Below are 23,403 nucleotides of genomic sequence, written 5' to 3'. Positions count from 1 at the left end.
ATCATCTAATCTCTGTAGCTATTTGCAGTGAGTAAATTCCTCAGCATCTACATTTAAATGCTGCACTTACTGTACAATGGTACTGCATGTTCTCATTAATTGCCATGCCACTATTAAAGGTTGTGTGCCTATTAAGGAAAACAAGAACATCATTCCACCTATTTCTCTTATTAAACACACAGCTAGCCCATTCAAAAGTCAGATTGGATAACCCTTGTGCACATCCGATAACATGGGACATATTCAACTGGCGTGCAGTGTACTGTACTTTTATTGCGGGTACTGTATAAGCCAAAGTAAACTTTTATGAAGTAGCCAAGAGACATAAAATGCTCGTTATTTTATTTACAAATAGAAAATACTACATTTTAATCATTCTTTCACACAGTAATTTGACTTAATTACACATTTGAAATGCTAATAAGATTTCTGTTCTCTACTTTACATGTTTTTGACTCCTACTTCCTGCAGGAAAGTGAGAGGCTCATGGTTAGCAGAATCAGTATAGAATGCTGAAGAAGCTGGGGAAAGAAAGAATGACCGCATGTAACATCATATATCAGCAAAAATCCAAACACCTATCATTAAAGTTTATGGACAGCCTACATATATACATATCATCTAGTTTATCTTCTCGTGAGAGCTGGATTCATCTAACGTCTTCTAATCCTCTAAATCCACCAGTGTTTCCTCATTGAAAGTGATCTGCACATTCTATTCATATAATGTGACTGAAACATCTGCCTGCAGGTATTTAATGAATGTTACAAGTGAGGTCATAAAAATATGAAAAGACAGGTACTGAAATGTAATTATAGTGTTTTAACAGTCAGAATACTTACAGAATTCAAAGATAATGTGGTAGCGGATGATTTAACAGTTGGGCTCTTCACTTTGACCCAAAACGTCTCAAAATCCTTGACAAATGTTGCACTGGGAAATAAAAAATATTCCAAAATTTTAGAGAAAATGTGCCTTCACTTTACTTAAAAAATTACAAGAATTAAAAACCGTGATTGCTCTGTTTGTCCCAGTGCTCGGCTTTAATGTGATATTGATGTCTACAGTTTACCATTTATATTTAAAATAAAACTAAACAACGACATTCTACTATAAAGATATGCACCTGTAAGTAGACAAATACAGAAAAAATATCAACCTGAATTCAATATCGCCCAAGGTATTATTGATTGGTGCTTTCCAGACAGCTTGCAATCGTGTCTTGGGTGAAGCAGATGTTTGACTAAGTGAGGAATTCTAAGAAAATAGTTATTAAACCAAAAACAGCTGTCAATGTGAATCCCACAATTTTTATTATTTTTATTGTTCAAAACACAATATAATTCAATGAACACATACATGTACAAAAAGACTGAGAAATCAAAATACGAACAACACTCTTTTAGATGCCCGTATCTTCACCAAAACCTTGTTAATTTTTGTTACGATTTGGGATTATAACATTCTATTTGGGCTAAAAAAAATTCCAAATTATTACAATTTGAAACAACTCCTCAATACATGCATTACACAACAGCCCTACAATTTCCATGTTACTGGTTCAAAAAGAATCAAATGTCGAGTTAAAAAACGGAATACAGCAAACTGTCAAATTCAGTTTGGTAGCTGAATGGATTAGTGGTTAGGACTCTGGATTTATAACTAGAAGGTTGAAGTTTTGAATTCCAGGTGGGGCACTGAAATTGTACATTACGAGATGTTTTACTCCCATTGCCTCAGAAGAAGATCCCGCAATACAGATCGGAAAGAATCGTATATCCTTGAGCAAGATATTTCATTCACATGGTTTCGGTAAAATGTCCTGTTGCATAAATGGGTAACAATAATAAGAACACAGCAGAACTTACCACCACATTATTACATCTTAGGCCCTGACATTGTCCCATGTCTATAGAGATGAAGGAACCCACAGCGCTGTTTCCATCGATCTTTCGAGCCTGCAGCAAAAAGCCCTCGAATACAGAAGTCTTTGTCTCCAATGTTACTTGAACAAAGAAAAGTGGTATTCAGTCAGGCACAATAGACGGTCAACAGTGAATACAGTAAACATTTCAAATGTAAGTTACCCTACACAAATATTACAAATGAGTGATGTCAGGTATACCTAAGGGTAATAAAAAACAAAAGTATTTTCCTTGTTAGAAGAAAACTGGTGAAAAGTTTTTTAGGTGTGGTCTTACCAGGGGATTTGGATTTTCTGAGCAGCTCCATGCATCTTTAAATATATACTTTAAAAACAGGGATGGAAAATCAGAAATGAAGAAAGAAAAGGCTATTGTAGCAAGATAGGATGTTAAGTCATTGTATTTTTTTGGTGTCCGATTCATATGGAAGCCAGAAAACTATCATCTTAAGGGGACATTTTATTCTGCAATAGGTTAAGTGAAAATGGGGGGAAAAAATGAAAGCTGCTCCTCACCTGTGATTTGGTCTCCTGGTGCATATGTGGATTTACTCGTTGTAACACTAAATGGAGGAACTGAAGTCTGGGCAACATATCCAGTATGCCCTGGTATCATGCTATCGCAGGAGATTGCAACTGAGCCATTAGGGAAACTAAAAACATCTGTCACTAAATAAGCATTCATTAGAAGCAGGCTGAAAATTGTTTTTTGGTGCATCTAAGAATAAAAGAAACATTACAAAATTTTGTGATCCATTGATATATTTTTGGTGAATCTTTAACACTATCATGTTTATAGACTGTCATCTCCCATTATTTTTCTGAGCAAAAAGACATTGAAATTAAAAATTTTAAATTAAATTAAATTAAAAAAACTGCCACGGTTGAACTCTCACTTACAATGCTTGCAACTTTGCATGACACATTCTTTAACTGAGTTTTCATTTATCAACTGTAATGTTTTAGGGTTTTTTTAATTTCATTCACTTTCAACATTCACACTCATCCTGAATATCATTGGAATCTGTAGTACATTAATTTTGCAAGTTGGTTTAATTTATTGTCGTGGGAAGAAGACCTAAAAACTGCAGCTGACACTGTTTATTTTGATTTAAAAAGGGCAACCATTTTCAATTAAGTTCACAAAATGCTTTTTCCTTCATACTCTCATGGTTCAATCATATTTATGTCTTTCCCTCCTAAAGCAGAACCTTCTCTACAGATTCTTAGATTCTAGATGAGCTGCAACAGATATTTATCTCCAGGACGCTCAATATACGTGTTGTAAAGAAGCTGGTCAACCACACATATGTTCTTATTTCAAGCCTGAGATATACAACTTTATACTTCTAAACATTTTATACAACTGATAGAAATGTGACAAATGAAAATCAGGTACTGCAGAACTACAATTGAAATAAATCTCTCCATTAAATGACTTTCTCTGTGTTTCTGAAATTCCTTGGCTGTCTGGTCATACAATTGAAATATACTGCAGTAAAGTTCTGTGATGGAAAGTTGAAGTTGATATATCCAAGGCACTGTAAATATTTGTGCTAATGTAATAGCTTGATATACTGTAGGTAGTATTAAGTGTACATTTATTAAATAGAAATCTTACCTTTTCATCAGTACCTGTAAGAAGTAAATCTTTGGAAAAGTGAGGTTTCCGATGAGGCTAGTTAGTACTGGATGGTTTTATTGTGGTCTAAAGGGTGTCAGGTGTTCAGCCTTTGTCAGGTGTGTTTTACTCCATGCAGTTCCCAAGTGATTGAATTGCAGCTTTTTTTCTCAATAGAAATGTTTCCTATAGACATATACACTGAATAATTTAACTGGTCAGACCTTTTTCATATGGACAGTAAATGCGGAGTAGCTCTTAAAACATTTTTGCAATTACATAGCGTTTTTTACTTGTCCTCTCCATTGCCTTATTTTGAATATACATACGGTACAGTACATTCAAATGCTGTAAATGCTTTCAGATTTATGATGCATGGAGCTGCAATGAGGCCATCAACATTATGTTTGATATTCTAATAAATAATTGTGATATCTGTTAGCATTCTGCCAATAGGGTTATATGTAATGGATTTTGTGCTAATTTGGAATTATGGGAGTAAGTATTTCTGTTGTGTTATTCATTGTGCATGTAGAAACCTTGTGTTTTACCCTTGAGCTGTTCTTCAGCAAGAGCAACTGGTATCCCTGGGGAAATTGGTGTTTATACCCAGGTGGTAACAGTCATTTTCTCCTGTTCTGGGAGGAAGAGTGTAGCTGTGAGTAGTGCTTGTAACATGCTTGCCTTTGAACGGATTCAGATGAAAAACACTGTAAAACATTTCCACAGCTTTAACCTCTAACAAGATGTCTGCCTCATTACATACCCCCTCGTGGTGCTTATCTGCCTTATGCCTTATACTATTTAAAACAAAGAAAACATTAAAAAGAAAAATATAATCAATAAATTATTTAAAGATGTTTGTTCCACTTTGAAAGAACCTCATAAGCATTGTTAATCAATCAACAATAATAAATATAACCTTGAACTTGCACCACAGATTTGTCTTTTCATTTTCTCATATTCAGAGTTTTTCCCATTCATTTTTCTAAGTAGAATCAATATTGATGAAAGACCTAGGTTAGTATTTTACTATGGAAAATTCCATAGAGTTTTTTTTTCAGTCCTTCTTTGACTTTAAATAAAGACAAACAACTGAAAGCAATAGTTTCACACCCAATCAGCTCATTAGGAAAATTTGAAACCACTGAAATATGATCTGTTCTCTTCAATTGTGTTGCTATCATGTGATTTTTTTTTTTGACTGTAATATGTCGGAAATAAATATAGAAAATTATGTTGGGACACACTAAAACGAATATATCATTTTAAATGAGTAAAAGTCATTCAATTCTTTCATTGTTAATCCATTTGACAGATTAAATTCTATCAGTTTTATGCCCTTACCCATTTCCTATATCAATTATACAACAATTACAATTTAAGAAATTAAATATAAAATAAAAATTCATTAACAGTGTTGGAAAAAACGATTTACAGTATTTCAACAATCTAAATTACAAGTGATATGTGGATGTAAACAAGTTTTTTCTATTAATGCTTGATGGTCACCTGACAAGAATTTTCACGTGAATTAGAGTTCATATTTAGTACTATACCTGAAACTCGCTTGGAAATGTTGATATAATGTACCAGTATCGTATTTTTTAAGCGTCAGATGAAGCGTGACTTCCCTTTACATTTGCAAGTCTCCAAGAGCTCATATTACCATTGTTTTGCTGAGTCATGTTGACACAGGGCTTTTTCAAGAGAGTGACGATTGCAAAACAAGAGTGCGGTCTAAAGAGAAGTACTGTACAGTATTTCAAAACCAGACATTCAAGGCATGTCTTTTCTGAGTCAACCACCAATAAGCCCTTAAAAAAGTTTGTAACACAAAACAAATAAGCTTGTAATAGCTATACTAAATAACACAGGTCCTCAAAGAGTTCATATCAAACATGTCTTCCTCTAAACTGGACGACATTATGTTTCTAGATACTTGGTTCCAATCTTCTGTGATTCCAGATTTTAAATCTGTGGATTTAGCAAATCGAAAAAATGATTGAATGGCTATGAACCAATCATGTGAGCTTTCTCTGTGTGTATGTGTTATCCACCTCGCGATAATATTTAGCAATTCAGGTGGAATAATAATTGTTTATTTACTAAAGCGAATAAAGTTTAATTTGCTATGGTGGCCTGAGCAAAAGATTAACATTATTTTAGATCCGAAAACAGCAATGAAATAATGGAGTGAGCAACGCATAATATACAAAAACATAACAAGGTATGTGACGGGCAGAAATGATTTAATGATTTTACTGAAAAGGACCTCAGATAAAATTGAAGTAATTTAATCTTATTCTACAAATTATTCTACTCAATTGCAGTGTATATTAAAATGACTTGTGCCCTAGGGTCAGTCTGAGAAAAGCACAGCATCATCAATTGCAAGATGGTGCAGAAAGCTGCAATAAATTAAAATGACCCTAATGAATTACTGTATGACAAAGTAAGATTTTTTTGCACAATTTGTAACTTAAAACCTATGAAGCGATTGTCTACTTTGCAGAGACAGACAATCAAACAAAATGTAATGACCTACTGTAGTAATGAGTGAAGTTAGCACCATACTGTAAATCTTGGGGCAAGACATCAAGTTTCCAACAAAACGTTTGTAGGTTATTCTGTAAACAGCATCAATAAACAGAATATGGAGGTAGTTCAGGTGGGTAGCTGCGTCAGTATGTTTAGTCTGCAAAGGACAAAGTAATAGGTTTATTCCATACTGAAAAGAAGAGAAAAAACAGTTTTGGCTGTGAAGCCTTTTTCAGGTGTGAGCTTTTTTTCCTTTTTTTTACGCCTAGAGGAACATGTAAAACAAGATGAATGTGTGTGAGATCAAGGAAAGCAAGTTTAGACTTGTTTTCAGCATGTAATCTTTTAATATGAGTTTTGAAAGGTGCTGTTCTGCACTCTAGGAAAGGTCAGCTGAACACAGATGAATGATAGGCACTATCGTTCACTAGAGAATATAAGAATTTATTCACCATATACTTAATATATAAGGGAATATGTCTATGCAACAGCCCATTTAGAAGCATGGCTTGTGTGCACTGATTTCTTATACTGTATGGCTAAAGAGGAGTAAATGAGTGGACTTCTCAGACGTTCTCAAAAGCCTTAGCATTTCAATCTGCCAGATTGTACTTAAAGTTGACAGCTCAGGGAATACCCTATGTTTGGCTTTAGCTTGTTGACAATATGACTAAAACAACCTTTAGAAAAAGATCCAAGCACCTCTGTTGGGAAGAGCAATATTGTACTCCAGTTTATTAGTTTATTTTTGAAACTGCTTCATAAACATCACTGGAGATTCTCTTTTCATGCCACTTCTATTGCATGCTGTGAAACAAAGTTCAATACATAGAAAATGCAATTGAAATACATTTTAGCAAAAGATATTTTAACCAAGTCTCAGAAATAACTAGTGTTTCTGGAGAACAGCCTTAGCCGACTGACTTATTAACAGGAGACTGCGTATGTACTATAAAGGATTAAGTAAACCTAGACGGGGCTATGCCAGACATGCTGTAGCTGCTTCATGAATGGCAGAATTAGAGTAAATAAACTCAGAGCAAGAAAAAAAATAATCAAGCATCGCGAAAGAATCACCCTGAAAGATAGCTACTGTGGAACAGGTGGTCCCAGCCCCGTCATGGGAATTCCTTCTTTTTTTTTTTGTTCCATTTTTTCTGTGATTGAGTTTTAGTGATTTGGGATTTCTAGCGATTTTAGTGGTGGGAACCACTGACACAGTGTTTACCGGCATAACGAACAAGTCTAATCTTAAATCTTAAAATGAATAAATACATTCTGAGAACAGACCTGAAAATATTTCAGTCGGAAACAAAACTGTGAATCATCCGTTCCTAACAGAGAATTCCGTAAATGCCCGCCCCCCCCAAACAATAATCTGCGTCATGTGTTGTTTGAGTAACTCTACCCATAGCAGAAAAGTCATGTTTAAAGATTTTAGCCTCTGCTAGGCACCATCTTTGATGAAGAGGAAATATAAGGTATTTTTTATGCTTGTGCTAGTATTAAGGAACAACAAAAGTGAACATTAGGGCAGACTGCACCTATTGGCACACCAATAAATGTAAGAGCAATAAAGATTCAGTCCAAATTTGGACTCGCCATCGCTATTTTGTTTCTCTTGATAAATGTAGCTTAAAGTATAACAATTCAGTTCAGGCTTAAAACTGAAAAGCAACAAACAGACCTGATGTCAGTAACAATGTAAAACAAAGAATAAAACCAGTGGACCTAGTCTGCCAGTCAACGATAATACAATACAAATTTTACCAAACAATTTAGGTAGCACAACTATCATTGGAAACGTCGTCTGAACTGCACTGGGAAGGAAGCTACAGGATTGGTGTGGTATCAAAGGGTCTCAAACCCGCTAATTCCCCACCGGCATCCGCCTCTTCAATGCACATTCCTCGCTTTCCTCTTTCCCTGAAGTCATGATAATTCATGTACACTGCTCTGATCTTCCCACTGCTTTTCTGTAGAAAACGAGTCCTAATCAGACCCGCCAACTGTAATCACACGAGCACACATGGACATAAGTAAGCAGAATCAACCGTATTATATGTCCAAAAGAAGACCAAGAAATTGAAACAGGAATATTGTACATCGTTTCTAACATGACCTATTGAAAAATCTTGTTCTCCTAATCTGGATGATAATACCTGTTCCGGTATTTGGCCACACCTTAAACCTGTATGACTGTTGTGAATAAGCATCTGTTTTGTGTCTCAAAACTGCTCAAAGAGCACCAAAGCACGGCGCAGTTGCTAAAGGGATTTACAGTAACTAGCAGACAATTAGATTACTCGAAACAGGCTTATTTTTGATTGTCTCTGATTAAGGTAAGTCTCATTATGTTTGCTGTACGGAAGGTGTAGAAACTCCCGTTTTTGTTTTACCATAGTTGTTTAATGTTAGCTAAACCGTTCACTTACTGTTTTTCACTACTTATTACGTGTGTTATTTTATCAAACTGAATAATCCTCAAGCGCTAGTAAAAGCAAGGTAGTGTCGTTACTGGTAAAGTAACTAGAACTGCAACACGAAAGCCAATTGTCAGTTTACTATACACCCCCCACCGCAATTTAAGCAAAAACTGTTTGCCGTTGTTTTGTATTTGCAGTCTGAGTTTGCTGTGTATATATTATTATGTGTTGTATTACTGTTCTTGAATTATTTTAATATTGAAGTTGATATTAATATTTAAACGTATCAATAGCATGATGCATTATTGACGGCGATTAATGTGCATGAAAGCGTAACTTTCCTCAGCATTAGATGTTGTTTCAAATGTGGTCAGCGCTACATGAACACAGTTTATTTCAGATTTGTTTAAGCATTTTATTGTAAACAATTCTTGCAGTTTCTACGTAAATAAAGAAGCGATACAGTCTTTGTACCTTCGGGTATTTCGTGTGAACTATTTCTGAACTACAAAATTATAATTTAATTTTCCATAAGGGACCACTAATTTAATGTAATTAATTAAAATAAATTAGTGATTTAGTGGAACTGGGAAGCAGGTCAATACAGTATAGTGTGCGGTACGTGTTGAATAGTAATTGAGCTTCGTTTATTATCTCGCATCTCAATGACCACGTATTAATCATACTGCATTTTATCTGAAAAGAGTGCTTCTGTTGTAAAACGTTACAAGAAGACCGCAAACTCTTGATGAAGTCTCTCTGAATGCTACTGAATAACACCCTACTGATAGAGGAAGAATATAGACAGTATTCCTATACTGATAAATCAGAATTTGTTAGATATTGTGATCTCTACAATATATCTCCAACTACCACTTTCTGCACACAAATATCCTAATCCATATATATATATTAGGGATGATAGTGTCTTCACAAACCTTTGCAATTAAAAACAAGTTTTTTTGTAAAAATAAAGTCTACTGATGAGTGGAATTATTTAATTCAGTTAAAAAAAGTTTTTTTTAACTGGATTAAACAATTGGACTCATCAGTAGATTTTATTTTTTTTAGATGGACAAACGGAGGCTCTTCTTCATCCTTCTCGTTTGTGAAAGTGCCGTACTGGGTGTTATGGGATATGGGAATGGTGCTGTTACATCTGCTTGCTCCAATATGGTTCCTAACCACGGCAGTAGCAATCAGACAGTGACCTCTCCGTACAGTGTCGCAACAAGTCAAAACAGCTACAAGGAAGGAGACTCGATCACAGGTAAAGATTATCTTGTCTTTGAATCATATGGTTTTGATATTTCCAACTAAATGTTTTTCAGTCATGTGAATTATAATAATAATTAATAATAATTGCTTACACTTATATAGCACTTTTCTGGACACTCCACTCAAAGCGCTTTACAGGTAATGGGGACTCCCCTCCACCACCACCAATGTGCAGCATCCACCTGGATGATGCGACGGCAGCCATAGTGCGCCAGAACGCTCACCACACATCAGATATCAGTGGGGAGGAGAGCAGAGTAATGTAGCCAATTCATAGAGTTAGTGTACTTAGTAAATAAAGGGGACTTTATTTTTTGCCATATGCTAAAAGAATATCTAATATTTAAAAAAAATCTGAATAACAATCGTATTTAATGCATAGTTTTGAAAGTATTTGCAGAATAAGACGTTAGAAACGTTTGCAATTAGTCGATTGACAAGTTGTGATTACTTAATTGCTGTTTTGAGCACAACACATTTGTAAATTTGCATTTTTTCTAAAAGCGGTCTATGATTAAAAAAAATGTGGTAAGAAACTACTGTCCCTCGTGAGATTTTTTTGAGACTGAGAGATGGGCGCAGTTGCATCAAAGCAGTAGTGTGAACCATTTTTTCAAATAATGACACATTGTCTTTAGCTTGATTTAATATTTATACAGTATGTCATTGTATATGCAAATACGTTTAGGTGGGTTTTCTTTTTTTTCTTTTACAGTGACTCTTCAAGCTAATTCTAATTCATTCAAAGGTTTTCTGTTAGAGGCCAGAGAAACTGGAGGAAGCAGTAATCCTGTGGGAACTTTTACTGTAGCAGGTGCTGATTCTAAGGGTCTATCATGCAATGGGATCCAAGTAAGTTTGTTCTTTAACTTATTTGTATTACAAGTTAGGGAAACTCCTCAAAATATTTTTTCCTTTATATGGATTTCCTTACTTCGGTTGTTCAAGTTCTGTAGGAACAGCACTCCATCCCAAAAAATTCCAAAGTGCTCTACATACTGTATAAAAGAGGGCCCAGTATACAAAAGCTCAGACAGAGAAGTGAGAAGTTATTTCAAGTGAATTAGAGGAAATTTCAGAAAATGCAATAGCATCTTTGAGGATCAAGTAGTTCGGACCTCGGTTTTGCCCGTCAGAAATGCTTGCTTAAATTGCTAATACTTTTTTTTTTTGTGTCAACTTCCAAACTGAAGTCAATAAAGTAGCAAAAAAAAAGTTACTTAACATATTGGCCTTTGGCTGTCCTTGTTGTTTATTATGATTGGCAAATCATTACACATGTTTTATTTGATCTGTATCATAATTAAAAGCTCTTCTTAATTCGGGACATAGTGGAAAATGAGGATTTTGCAATGACCACTTTTTACCGCAATTTCTACCAGTGTACTGGGATTGCATAACACAATGAAGAACTGCTTCAAGATACAGATTCTCAAGACTTGCTGTTCATCACCAGGAAAGTCTACATTTTTGTCCAAGTTTCCCTCTCAGTAGGAGCAGTAAGGTTTATGTTTGTATCTCAAAACCACTGGTATATCCAGGCGTTTATTGGTAGCAGATTTATCCAAATCTCTGAGCCGGTATCTTTCTGGTAAATTCCAGTCAGAATGGAAGTGTTATGGAAATATGTTTGAACAGAAAAAAAAAACTGACAGCACACCCCACTTCCTCTTTTGTGTATTATCACAGTTAGACCACATACCTACGTCGAGTGCCAACTGAAAGCAAAGACTGACCAGAAACCAAAAGGACTGTTGTGTAATATTAGGACCCAGAGTGGTGAATTTACAGTGCCATTGAATTTTGTAGTGGTTAGAGGGAAGATGCGCCATGTGTGAGCTTAAAATGTTTAAAAAGATAATAATTTCCACAATTGGAATGTGTTGTCAGGGATAAGTATGCGAATATTGACCTCAATTTGCAAGCTAAATGAACTTGCATCAGACACTACCTAACAATGTTAAGTGTGCTAGGACCCCTTTCCTTCAGAGCAGGTTCTTCTCCCAAAACCACCAGCGCCCCCAAAGGACTGACAAGACAGTTATCCAAAATAAATAGATTTTAATTTCTCTTGACAACAATTCTCGATCATCTAATGTTAAAGTATCCACAACTGACACTCCATGGACCCCAGGGATCCCAAAACAGTGTCCCAAAAGAGAAATACAGCATGGTCATTCTCCTGGAACAGCTCAGCCATGGGTCCTAGAATCCCTCCTTCCATCATGGTGTAGAAAATGGCGAAATGCTGAACTTGTCCATAGGTTCTGCCAAATTTATGGAATATAAATATATTCTGGCCAAATTACCCTCTGTCCTTAGCTGATTATGGCCCCCTATGAACTGGCTTCATCACTCTGTTCTCCTCCTCAAGGATAGCTGATGAGTGGCAAGCTTTGGTACTGGTGTACTGGTGTGTTTTGGCTCCCATCGCATCATCCAGATGGGTGCTACACATCGGTGGTGGGAGGAGAGTCCCCATTACCTGTAAAGTGCTATATAACTCTAAGAGTGTAAGGAATTATTATTACACTGTTTTCTCCAAGTCCAATATCGAGTAGGGGAAAGAAGACAAGATGTCTGATCTTTCCTCTGCTGTTCTCAGTAGAGTCTCCCTCTGGGGTCCCAGTCCTATCCTGTGTTCAGTAGTGCAAGCTGTGTCTTGAATTCTTTTCTTGATTTCTCTTGACTGAGGATTATCCAGCCCATTGCTGACCAGAGCTCAGAACTTGAAATGAGAGGAGGGAATGTCCTACTTTTCACAGTAGTGTATGCAGAACTAACATATGGAGGCTAATTAATGAACTGACTGTATGGAGATAGCTGGGTGTTACTACGATGCATTGTCTATTCTTCGTCGATAATGGAGCCCCCTCTCAGTCTTAGTCTGTTAAACCTTTCCCACAATCCCACATCAGCTCTGAACGTTTTGGGCATTTATGCAAACAGTGTGTTGTTCAATCTTTGTTGATTGTCCCACTGTTTGTTCTAGGAAGGCCCAAAGACTTTAATTAGAGGAAAAGCTCAAAGAAGGCAAATATATCAATGTTGACAATGACACTGGCCATTATAACCATATTCTATGTCAATATAGTCCCCAAGCTATTGCCCTTTTTGAATTCGCTGTTGTATTTTCGAATTCAGAAATAACGTTGTGAGAACTGAATCAATGAATTTTATAGGAGTACAGTTAGACAAAATCCCTAATGTTGACACCCTTTAACAATCACAAGTATTTTAGGATATCACAAAACTGGATATACAGGAGTCCTTTTGCTCTGTGCCTGTAGGATTAGACTACTCAGCTCCATGCATCCTCTAAGAATTAAATGACTGCTAAAAATGGAGGGATAGATTATTACTTATTTGCTTAGTGGCCAGTCTTATCTAAGCTAACCTAAATTACAAGTTAAATTATGTGTAAGTCCTCTATAATAATTAAATCAAGTATAAATAAGGCTAGCACAGTAAAGGTGAAAGTACAATGCAATTGCCATTCAAAAATAAAAAAGTAATAACCTACTGCTCAAACTGATATTAATGTCATTGAACATCATTAGTGTTATATCAGCCTTGAAACCATTAACTGATCAGGTTTAACATCTGGTAAATTGCAAAACACAAAACTAAACATACTGAATCCAACTAGTTTTTGATAAAAAAAAATGTTTATTCTTGTACTGGTACTGAAAATTGTCAAGAAAACCATTAGTATCTGTGTAACAGCAGGAGAGGGAAAGTACAGTCAAACTATGAAGAGATGTAGCCTTGAGCCTTAAAAAGTGTTTTTTTTTGTCTCCAGAATTCAGCAGTTACTCAGACAACCAGCAGCAGCAAAAGTACCATCAGTGCCACCTGGAAGGCTCCAACATCTGGAAATCTCAAGGAAATTGAATTCAGGTTTTTACTATTATTTAAAACCTTGTTATTTTTTCTTCTTCTTCAAGATATATGTCATGCGCAAGCTGAAAAATTGGTTGTTCACTGTTGCAGGAAATTCTTCATCAGAGGAGCAGGACACAGTCTTGTGCAGATTCAGTTTTATTGAGCTCAATAAGATCTACAACGCGTGCCAGGTCTGCCCCACAGAACAGACAAACTGCAAGGGTTTCCCAGCTCTTATATACAGTCAGAAGAAAGTTTGTTTCACAATCTGAGTGCTTGTCCTGTTCTATGATATGGAATTACTTCTTGTCTTGCTCTAGGTTCTGTCCTTTGATATGCAGCAGATATTGGCCTGGTTTATCCTGTTTGTGGGTGTTGTTCCTGTCTTTTATTATGTCTAGTTAAGCCACTGGGCTGGGGCTGCTAAAGCAAGTCAGCTTTATAGCATCTTAGTGTAGCTTTTGTTCGAGGCTAAATTAACAGACCCCACCCACACCTCTCACATTGTGCTTAAGTGGTGATACTTTGATGCTGGTTAAATGAGATATACAGTATACATGTCCCACTTCATTCACCAAATAGATTTCATGATTTAAAAACCAATAACCAATAAATGATTTGATGTTTTCTAAATTTATGTAGTTTAGGTTGAATAACAGTTTCTGTATTTAATTGGAAATTTAATACTTCACTTGGTGGACATTTTCAATACCTTATGTTTCATTGCTGTTGGTATTCAGATGAATTTTAGAAGCAGCAATATACTGTAGCTCCAAAAAGGCATGTTTGAGTTGACAATTTGATTAGTTCACTGTGCACAAAAACCTAAGCATCCATGCCTTCTATTTATTTCTCTGCCAGTTTGGAATTTAACTTTGTTTTGCAGTTTTAAATTTTTAAAGCTTTCAGAAATTAGTTTACAAAAAACTGAAGCCACTTTCTTTTAGGCTTACCTCTATTTATTTTGTTTAACTTTTGACAATTTGAGCAAAATGGTATTTTGAGGTTGGTCTTTGAAAATGTTTAGAATGTTAAAATGATTAAGTGTTTTTTTTTCTTGTTATTGAATGACAAATTCTGAGATTGAAAATTGTAAGGAAATGAAATGAAACAGCAGGAAAAAAACCGTTTCAATTCAATGTTATCTTGTTGAAACAAAATCTTATCTTGTTTAAATGCAATACAACAATTATAGTATTTAAAGGCAAAAAATATTTTATTTAAACATGATGATTATTTTGTTCAGAGATAATCTTATCTCTTTTAAATGCAAATGTTTTTTCTTCGTAGATCTAATGGTTCTGCATCAATAGGTTTCTGTATATCAGACTATTGTTAGAAACTAATTTGTCATAATGTATTACTAATAATTAGAGTAAAAAGAAATCCATCTATTGTGCTTGTTAAAACAGTTGTTACCAGCCTTTTTACTGTCTCTTTCAGGGCAACATTTGTTCAATCAAAGAATGTATTCTGGGTTGCAGTCCCAAGTGCCAGTGTTGCTTATAATGGAACCACATCTTCTGGAAGCACTACGCCATCTGTAAATGCCCCAGCACCTACTTCAACTACCACAAAATCACCCAGTTCTTCTTCAGTAGGTGTTTTGACTGAAAACCTATTCAGAGGCAAATACACCCAGTAGCGTTAAGCTTTACTGTAAAAAAAAAGGAATAGAGCAAATCTGTAATTGTGTTAATGAAACAGATCAGAAAAGGTTTAAAAAATATGGAATGGGTTCTATGCTGAGTGCTTCAACTGCCTTTCGAAAGATCGCTGTGCAAATCCTTGTCTTCTTTCTTTAACCCCTAAGCTCTGTCTTCGTGTGTTGTTGATGTGATCAGTATTTGACTCTTATATGATATCTGGCACTTTTCCATTCATGAATCTGTATCATCCCAGGACACTTTCTAATAATGAACAATTCAGCAAGTTTTTATCAGTACAAATACAATAACACGTGCAGATGGAAAGAACCCAAGCTGAAAATATTGAAAAGTGAAATTGTATTTTACAAAGCTTAGCATGAATTTCCAGATGGTTAACATGCTGTGCTTATGATGAATTCAGCATTGTAAATAATATCATAGTTACCAATCTATAATCATGCTAAAAAATCTTCCAATACAGAAGGATTTTTTTTTCTGTTTTCACAGATCTCTGTTTCCAACGATGGTTGTGGGGTCAGTAAAAGCTGTTTCAGTTACCCTAACAGTTGTAATCCAGCCACCAACAGTGACTGTTACTTCATGTCAAGTGCAGTATTTCCTTCTTCATCCAATTCTCCAATACAATTCCAAATGTGTGGTCGCTCTGATGGCTACGTGTCCTTTGGATTTTCAGATGATGTAGAAATGGTAAGTTGAAACGGGCAGAGTTTGTTGTTTGTTCAGATCCTTTGTGCTCACAGGGAATTAAAGATTTCTTAGAAGTCAGATACAGTATGAGTGATTTAAATTGGCGTTAATCCCTGAAGAACGTCTTATAGACTGGTTCAAAGCATATTCATTAATTAGAATTATAGAGAGGAAAGCCTGCCAAAGAAGGTTTAATTACACTGAGTTCTAGACACAGCTGTACCATAAGACTTAAATATCCATGAACAGACTTATTACCAGTAAATTACTAACAAACACCGAATGTGCTTGTTGTGGATCATGTAGGTTATAATAGATAGACATGTCACACATCATATTTACAGAGATGCTTATTTACAACGAATGAAGTGTAATACTTCAAAACAAAATTCCCTATGCTATTCTCTATGCTTTTCTAAACTGTTTAAATTGAAAGAGTGCCTCTAATTGCATTATTTTTCATTTATGTAATGATCAACAATAGATGCAAATTAATAGAATTGACTTGAATGACTGTATTTGTTTTCTCAGGGAAATGATGACATTTATGCTTGTGTTCTGGATGGAAATGGAGTTGTTCAAATCCAACATGCGTATTCTACAGGAACAACAAAGCCAAACACATTACCTTTGGTACATTTATAAATATATTGGTGCATAGTGATCAAACATATGTACATATGTATTTAAATATGTATTTAACTGTGTATACATTTTGTCTTTTACCGTTGCATCGTAGGGAAACGTCACAGAAATAAAATCATCTTACAGCAATGGTATCATCTGCTGCTCATTCAATTCAAGTAACACTATTTCAACACAGAGAAGTGCTGGGAAAAGTCTCCTGTACTACATTCTGTTTGCTTATGGACCTGCTTCGCAGGGTGAGCATATTAATTTAGTCCAGGGTGGAACTGAAATAATTTCATACTTTAGTTTTAAAAAATTGTACTGACTCTAAGGGCTTATGCAGTTACTCATTTTCTAAATTGCTACTAAATTATTTTAATAGTTTCATATTTCTGTACTGTTACCTTGTATTACAAAGATTTATTAGGATGCGGTGTTGAGTATTTTGTCCTTTTCTTTGATAACTTGTTGACAAGATGTACTGTAATACATAAATCATTGCATGTCTTTAATCATATAATGACATCTCTTGTTCAAAAACATCCGGGACTGATTCATGCTCTTGACAGGTGAAATACAATATCACCCAAAGAGACCTTTTGTCAGTACTGGGAAGGTGGATCTTGCAGCCGCACAAGTGGCAAATGGGAGTTCTGAGCAACCAAGCATAATTAAGGCTCATGGTATGTACTGCTTAATATATTAAATTGCAAACTTTCAGATCTAATATTAAAAATCTTGGGTCACCTGGTTTTAAACTAAAGGAAATATTGTCTGTGGAAGGTGTCAGTATAACAGTGTGACAATTAAGGTCTAACTCTTTCTGAAAAGTATGTTACTCTTAGGGATGTATGAAGGACTTTAAAACGTATGTTTAAGTGGACATGGTTCTTTCTAATATTTTGTTTTCTGCTTTGTAAATCAACATTCTCTTTTTCTTTTGCAGGAGCTCTTATGCTAATAGCCTGGATGACCACAGGAAGTTTGGGCATGATAATGGCCAGATATTTTAAGCGAATTACAACGGGGAAAAAGATGTGTGGAAAAGATTTTTGGTTTCTGGTAGGACTTCTCATTGTGGCTAAAACATTTTTTTTGAGCTGGTTCTTTGTCTTTTACTGGCAGACACTCATTCTGAGTATATTGTCATGTTGGTAGCAGATGTACTGTACATCATCAGTACATCACAGTATGTTACAGTAACTGGGATTCTGCAAGTGGTACCACATAGTTGGAATAGTGCTAGACCTATATGGTCTGGGCTTTCTCTGCCCTCTGTAAAACAGTGGGTCTTGAGAACTTCTTGGGCAGGCTTGCAGTGATGTTACCGACAGATGCATCATGCCACCAATTGAAGCTAACTCCCTGTGCAACCTGTCAAAAGAAGCATGTCTGTAATACATAAACCTCTTCATGCAGTTTTTGTAAAAGAAACAATTGATTATTCCAAATCAGGTGGGTTTACAATGTTTTCAATGTTTGTGACTCAGCAGTTTAGGAAGCCTTTAATTATCCAATACTGCATTATTAATTGTGCTCTATACCTAACATCTTTTAACAAATGTGATGGTGGAAATCGAAACAATACTGATACAAATGTGGGAATTATTTGATAAGAGGTGTTGTTAAATCTGATTTGTTTTGTAATTTTTACGTCAGTGAACAGAGAATTCAGGAAACTTAATGATATCCGTTACTCATTGGTGCCGAGAATACAGTATCAGTGTCACACTGCCTGTCGTCAGCCAAAATGTTGAAATTGATTTAAAAATGACTGTTGGCATGTGTGAGGCTGCTTGGGGGCATGGTCTGTATTGCACATAACCTGACCACAGAAAGTATAGAAGACAGCATCAAGCCTAAGGACAGCCAGATTGCACATACTGTTGTATGAGGTGTTGTATGATAGATGGCACAGTGTTTTTGTAATGTTAATATCCTATTTTTTAGGTTCATGTGTTCCTGATGATACTCACTGTTGCTGCTACTATCATTGCATTTGTTCTGGCATTTTCATCTGCAGGAAATTGGAGTGGTGTAAGTATTAAGTGGAAGTTTAATACTCCTGACAAGCCAAGTTATGACATTGCTCATGATAAATTATACCATAAATCTCTGCTGCATTTCCTGTTTTCAAATACTTATGAAGACATTTATTTTACCAAAAGCACAAGTTTGTCGCTAATTGCTATAGTTAAGGATTTTTCTACACTTCACTGTGTGGAAACCCAGGTTAATGCCAACAAACTAGATCCCATCTTTGCTGATTTTACACTGGTTTACACGACAATATGGCATCGTTAAGGTCATGATTCATTTTGTGCTAATTCTGCTGTCCCTCCTAGTCTTGACCATTTTTATTCTGAGACATTTCTGTGTGTTTTTTTATTGGCAGGGAGCTCACCCAGTATTGGGGTGTATAGTGATGATTCTTGCCTTTGTCCAGCCAGCAGCTGCGTTCTTTCGATGTGATCCTACTCACAAATTGTAAGGAAATGAAACAGCATAACACAGAGCACAAAAGTCTTAACATTTCTATAGCATCACACAAGTCAGCCTATAGCATTTGCTTGCAAATATTTTTTATGGCACTGTTGAGGTCCTTGAAAAAATTATCTGCTGGAGCAAAAATAAATGCTTATGGGTTTCTTTAGAATTTCATTTAAACAGTCAGAGCGCTTTGAAAGGATTTTGAGTGCATGGATGGGTGATAACATCCAAATGCAGGTGAAGCTGACATGGTAAATAATTGGATATTTCTGTTCAAAGAAATTCAGATGTTTCTGGTGTAGTCTGCTGTAGCTAATATTCATTTGAATAGTTGTTAACCAGCTTATTCTAGCCCAATATCTACAGTAATTCTATCACAAGTATGTGAGTTTTTAATTATTTGAAAAAAGAACTTGCTATGGTAGTACGCTAAAAGTCCACAATGCCCTAAAAAGATAATGAGTGGGGAGAATAAGGCAAGCTTGTTAGTCACCAGTACTGCAGTCTATTATCACTGGCAGGTACTGACATTTAAAAAAGCAGTGGAAATAATATTGTCTTGTAAATAGACTGTTTTTAGTACTGGTTTCAGATATGAAATCTTGAAATAAAGTATAAAAAGCTACTCGTGTTTCTACAATACCTTGATTTCACTTTTCCCCTCTAACCTTTAGGAGGGTTGTTTTCAACACGTTTCATGCTCTGAATGCCCTGGTAATCAAGATTGTTTCAGGTATGTACAGTACTTCTGTGCTCTAAGGTGCCCTCTGTTGCATGTTTGTCCCCCTAGTGATTTTAGCCAACACATTTGCACAAATACTGTTTGTATTGCCATTATATCCCATTGATCAGGTGTTCATTTCCAGGGACGTCCTGTATTCCCACTTTCTTCAGCCCTACTTTAACCAGTAATAGCTTCTTGCTCAATGAATTACTTTAGACTCATTAGTTATAGAATTAACAGTTTAAAGTCCTGGCTGTAACAAAATATTATAGACTACATCACTACTTTTTTTATTACATCAGTAACATTTACATAAGCACGACTGTGTAATTTTTTTGCTGTAAAAATTAACTAAAGATATTGTCGGAAATACAGGTGTTTGATTTACGCCCACAGGTTATGTGAATACTTAGTGAATGTAAAGCAGTAGATTTTGCATTTGAAAAATTACTTTAAAAAAATACTTAAAAACGTAATGTTTCCTGGTAAAAGATTAAAGAAGCACTAGTTGAATATTTGCTTTGAAGTTAAATCTGTCACTTGTGAATCTCTTTAGCCCTACATATTATTGTGCTCTAATGATGAGCTGCTTTAAACTGCCTGCATTGTTTTTCAGTGGCTGCCATATTTACTGGCCTGCAGCTTCTTGATAGCTCACCAAATCAGTGGCTTGCAAAAGTAATGGGAGGCTTTGTTGGATGGGAATTCCTGTTCTATTTGCTCCAGGACTTTCATTTGTTTTACAGAAAAAAAGGTGAGGTTGAAACAACCGCTTTTTAAAAGAAAAATAAAAGGTTACGTCTGTTACTGGATGTTGATTAAATGTGGTGTGTTATTTTGTGTTTTTTTTTTTTCAGACATTTCAGAGACTTTTCTGAACACGGTAAGAGTCACTAAAGTAAACTGCTTTAGGTCCTAAGATTTTTTAAAAGTCATCTTAGCAGTGGAAAAGTGTGGAGAAAATAGACATACTTCTTCAGGTCTTGGGTCCTGGATTCTGTTTCCAGGCTTGGGCGGTGCTATGATGGACTCCAAGTTGTAGAGCCGTTATGTTGCATATGTTTCCAGAAGAGTCTTAGAGTTACTGTAGTTGTTGCTAGGATTACTGGGATTAAACCGTATTTCTGAAAATGGATGTATACGTTGGGAGTTATAGTGTTCTACTACTTATTTAGGAACTAATGTTGTGTAGTTTTGAAAATATTTATTGAAGGGCTTTTTTTGTTGAAATATGAACATTTTCTTTCTACTAATGTTTAAGGTATGTTTAATGCAATCTCAATTTACTGGTACATTTTCAAGTACTGTACCTGTGTGTCAGTTATGAACATTGGGTTACAGGACAGCAGAATATAGAAAAACCTGTTGCCCAGGATACTCTGGTTTAGATAATGGGACAGATTCTGATAGTTCTCTGTAAAAAAGCATATGCAAAAAATGTTATAGTTCAAGGTCTTCATTTTCCCCATCATTATTGTAAATCCATCAAGAGGCTTAAATATATCAATATATATATAAATGAAAAAGTAATGTTTCACTTAATCATTTTGTCTTTTAGATGAGGTTTGAAGTCATGTTTCTGGTCCTGTATCTACTTGGGAATCTTATGTTTTTAATTGCTCTTCTTGTTGGGATTGGTATGTCATGAAGACTCGAGCACAAGGAATTGTCAAATACCCATATTGATGGGGTGTTAAATACATGTCCCTTACTCTTCCCAAGGCATAATAGGAGAAATCGCTGAAACGGTTGTTTTTGTCAGTAAAAAAAAAATCATTTTTCACACCTGAATGTCTATAAACGCAGGGTCATATTTGTGAATATTTTTCATTCTTTTCACATCATGTCAATTTAAAAGGTCCCCAGTTGTAAAAACAAACCAGTTTTAGTCCCATTTGTTCTTTTCTGCTTAACTTAATATCCAATCTACTCATACTTAAGAGATTGGGAACCATTTTAAAGATTTAAGTACACAATAATTCTATGTCAATCTGACTGCATGCTAAGAGTAAATACAGGCCTTGGGCCTGGACTCCAGGCTTACCAGGTTTAGGCAGCGCTGTGATGGACTCTCCAAGGACTCTCCTCAACGTACTGTCACACTTAAAAAAATTATTTCACCGTCTTTAAAAAATTTCACATAACCAAAACCACTATATCAAAAATCAAACAAGCACTTTTAAAAGCTAAAAGCTAAAACAAACTTGTTATATGAATACTATTCATATCATTAACTATTTGCTAAGTAATTCGTTTTTCTCATACTGATTCAATTTAAATATATCCATATTGAGGAAATATTTTGTCCTGAAAATATTTCTTTGCAAAGATGTTTTCTAAAATAATAGTCAAATTTACCACAAAGTAGAAAAATGTTTTCATTACTGGCAAACATGTCAATATTTAGTATATTGATTTAGGCTAGTAATTTAAGAAACAGTTCTTCATCTAGTGATAACCATTGATAACCAACTATCTCCAAGGTGCTTTAGTTTTAACAGCTACAGAAAAAAAACTGTTTCTCAAATCACTCTTCTCTGTTTTTTTCCCCATGTTTAGCACTGGTTAATGTTTCATTAATGTCATATTGCCGTAATAAACATTGTATCCAGACATTAAGATTTGATCTATATTTGCTGTTGTACAGTATTTTAAATCCTAGTATGTTTAATAAAATTTAGTTCAAACATGTAAAGCCAAAATGTTTGTTATTAAATGTGTATAGTTTTCTATAATCCAAGCAACATTTTAATCAATAAAACTAAATCATTATTAGACTTTATGTCAAGTATGTCAAGAATGGCTTTGGATATTTACAATAACTAAAGATAGAACTAATATAACGAAACCACATATATAAAATATATTTTGTAATTTAGTATTTTTACAGTTTAAAATGTAATCTATACATTTTATGCTTGTAAAGATTCGGTGTAAATATTAGCAATTTTAGTACAAGGATTCTCATAAATAAAGACAATTTACCTCACTTATAAGATAAATAATGAAATAATGCCACAGCCAACTGAAACAACTATGTAAAGAACAAAATGTATTAAATGTCACTGCTATTTCTAAAGTATACAATAAAATAAATCTAGAAGATGTTTGGTAGTTCTTTGTGTGACACTGAGGCCAATCATAAATAAATTAAAAAATCTTACATTTACTTCACTATTTCCTTACATCTTCTTGTTCTTGAAAGTGAACAGCTTTTCTGGAAATCTGCTATTTTAACATTTATTAGTGATGTCACATTGTCCCCCCCAAAACAGGTTTTCTCCAGAAGCAGAACGTTAACAGAAACCAACAGAAGACAAAAGATAAAGCCCCTTCTGTTGTTAGCAGAAGTGACTAGAGGTTAAGCTGTATCCCAAAGGAAACTGAGCTTGTTGCTGTTTGGCATCACATAAACAGAAACAGGCTTTTTTCAAACTGTTCTGTGTTAACAGAGAAACAAACAAGAACATGCAGTAAAAGCACTGGTAATTCATTTTTTGCCAAGTGTGATTCAAGTCCTTGTACTG

General features: G+C 35.1%; 1 protein-coding gene and 1 long non-coding RNA gene across 2 annotated transcripts; one reads left to right on the top strand and one right to left on the bottom strand.

The window, feature by feature from the left end:
* Nucleotides 1–325: 325 nt before the first annotated feature.
* Nucleotides 326–4,156, bottom strand: LOC138241181 (uncharacterized). Its single transcript, XR_011190381.1, has 6 exons — nt 3,546–4,156; nt 2,441–2,642; nt 1,869–2,005; nt 1,160–1,257; nt 843–933; nt 326–521 (listed from the first exon to the last, which is right to left on the bottom strand). It is a non-coding gene; the product is annotated as an uncharacterized lncRNA (long non-coding RNA).
* Nucleotides 4,157–8,161: 4,005 nt separating this feature from the next.
* LOC102689199 (putative ferric-chelate reductase 1) lies at nt 8,162–22,981 on the top strand. The gene is made up of 16 exons (XM_015355039.2): nt 8,162–8,428; nt 9,584–9,782; nt 10,506–10,642; nt 13,593–13,690; nt 15,119–15,272; nt 15,832–16,032; nt 16,564–16,665; nt 16,772–16,916; nt 17,232–17,345; nt 17,609–17,724; nt 18,613–18,699; nt 19,058–19,149; nt 19,827–19,885; nt 20,493–20,630; nt 20,734–20,759; nt 21,435–22,981. Exons 2-16 carry the CDS (start codon nt 9,584–9,586, stop codon nt 21,522–21,524), a joined length of 1,758 nt encoding a protein of 585 aa, XP_015210525.2. The 5' UTR covers nt 8,162–8,428; the 3' UTR covers nt 21,525–22,981.
* The last annotated feature ends 422 nt before the right edge of the window (nt 22,982–23,403 follow it).

This window comes from Lepisosteus oculatus, chromosome 9 (assembly GCF_040954835.1).
Source record: "Lepisosteus oculatus isolate fLepOcu1 chromosome 9, fLepOcu1.hap2, whole genome shotgun sequence".
Taxonomy (NCBI): domain Eukaryota; kingdom Metazoa; phylum Chordata; class Actinopteri; order Semionotiformes; family Lepisosteidae; genus Lepisosteus; species Lepisosteus oculatus.
The sequence above is the reverse complement of the archived record's forward strand: the minus strand, read 5'-3'. Positions and strand labels throughout refer to the sequence as shown.

What these genes read in the sequence shown, in the direction of transcription:
- LOC102689199 (XM_015355039.2), top strand. Translation starts at nt 9,584, where the DNA reads ATGGACAAACGGAGGCTCTTCTTCATCCTTCTCGTTTGTGAAAGTGCC. An exon ending in AATCACCCAGTTCTTCTTCA is followed by an intron (nt 15,273 to 15,831) that starts GTAGGTGTTTTG and finishes CTGTTTTCACAG; the next exon opens with ATCTCTGTTTCCAACGATGG. An exon ending in AGCCAAACACATTACCTTTG is followed by an intron (nt 16,666 to 16,771) that starts GTACATTTATAA and finishes GTTGCATCGTAG; the next exon opens with GGAAACGTCACAGAAATAAA.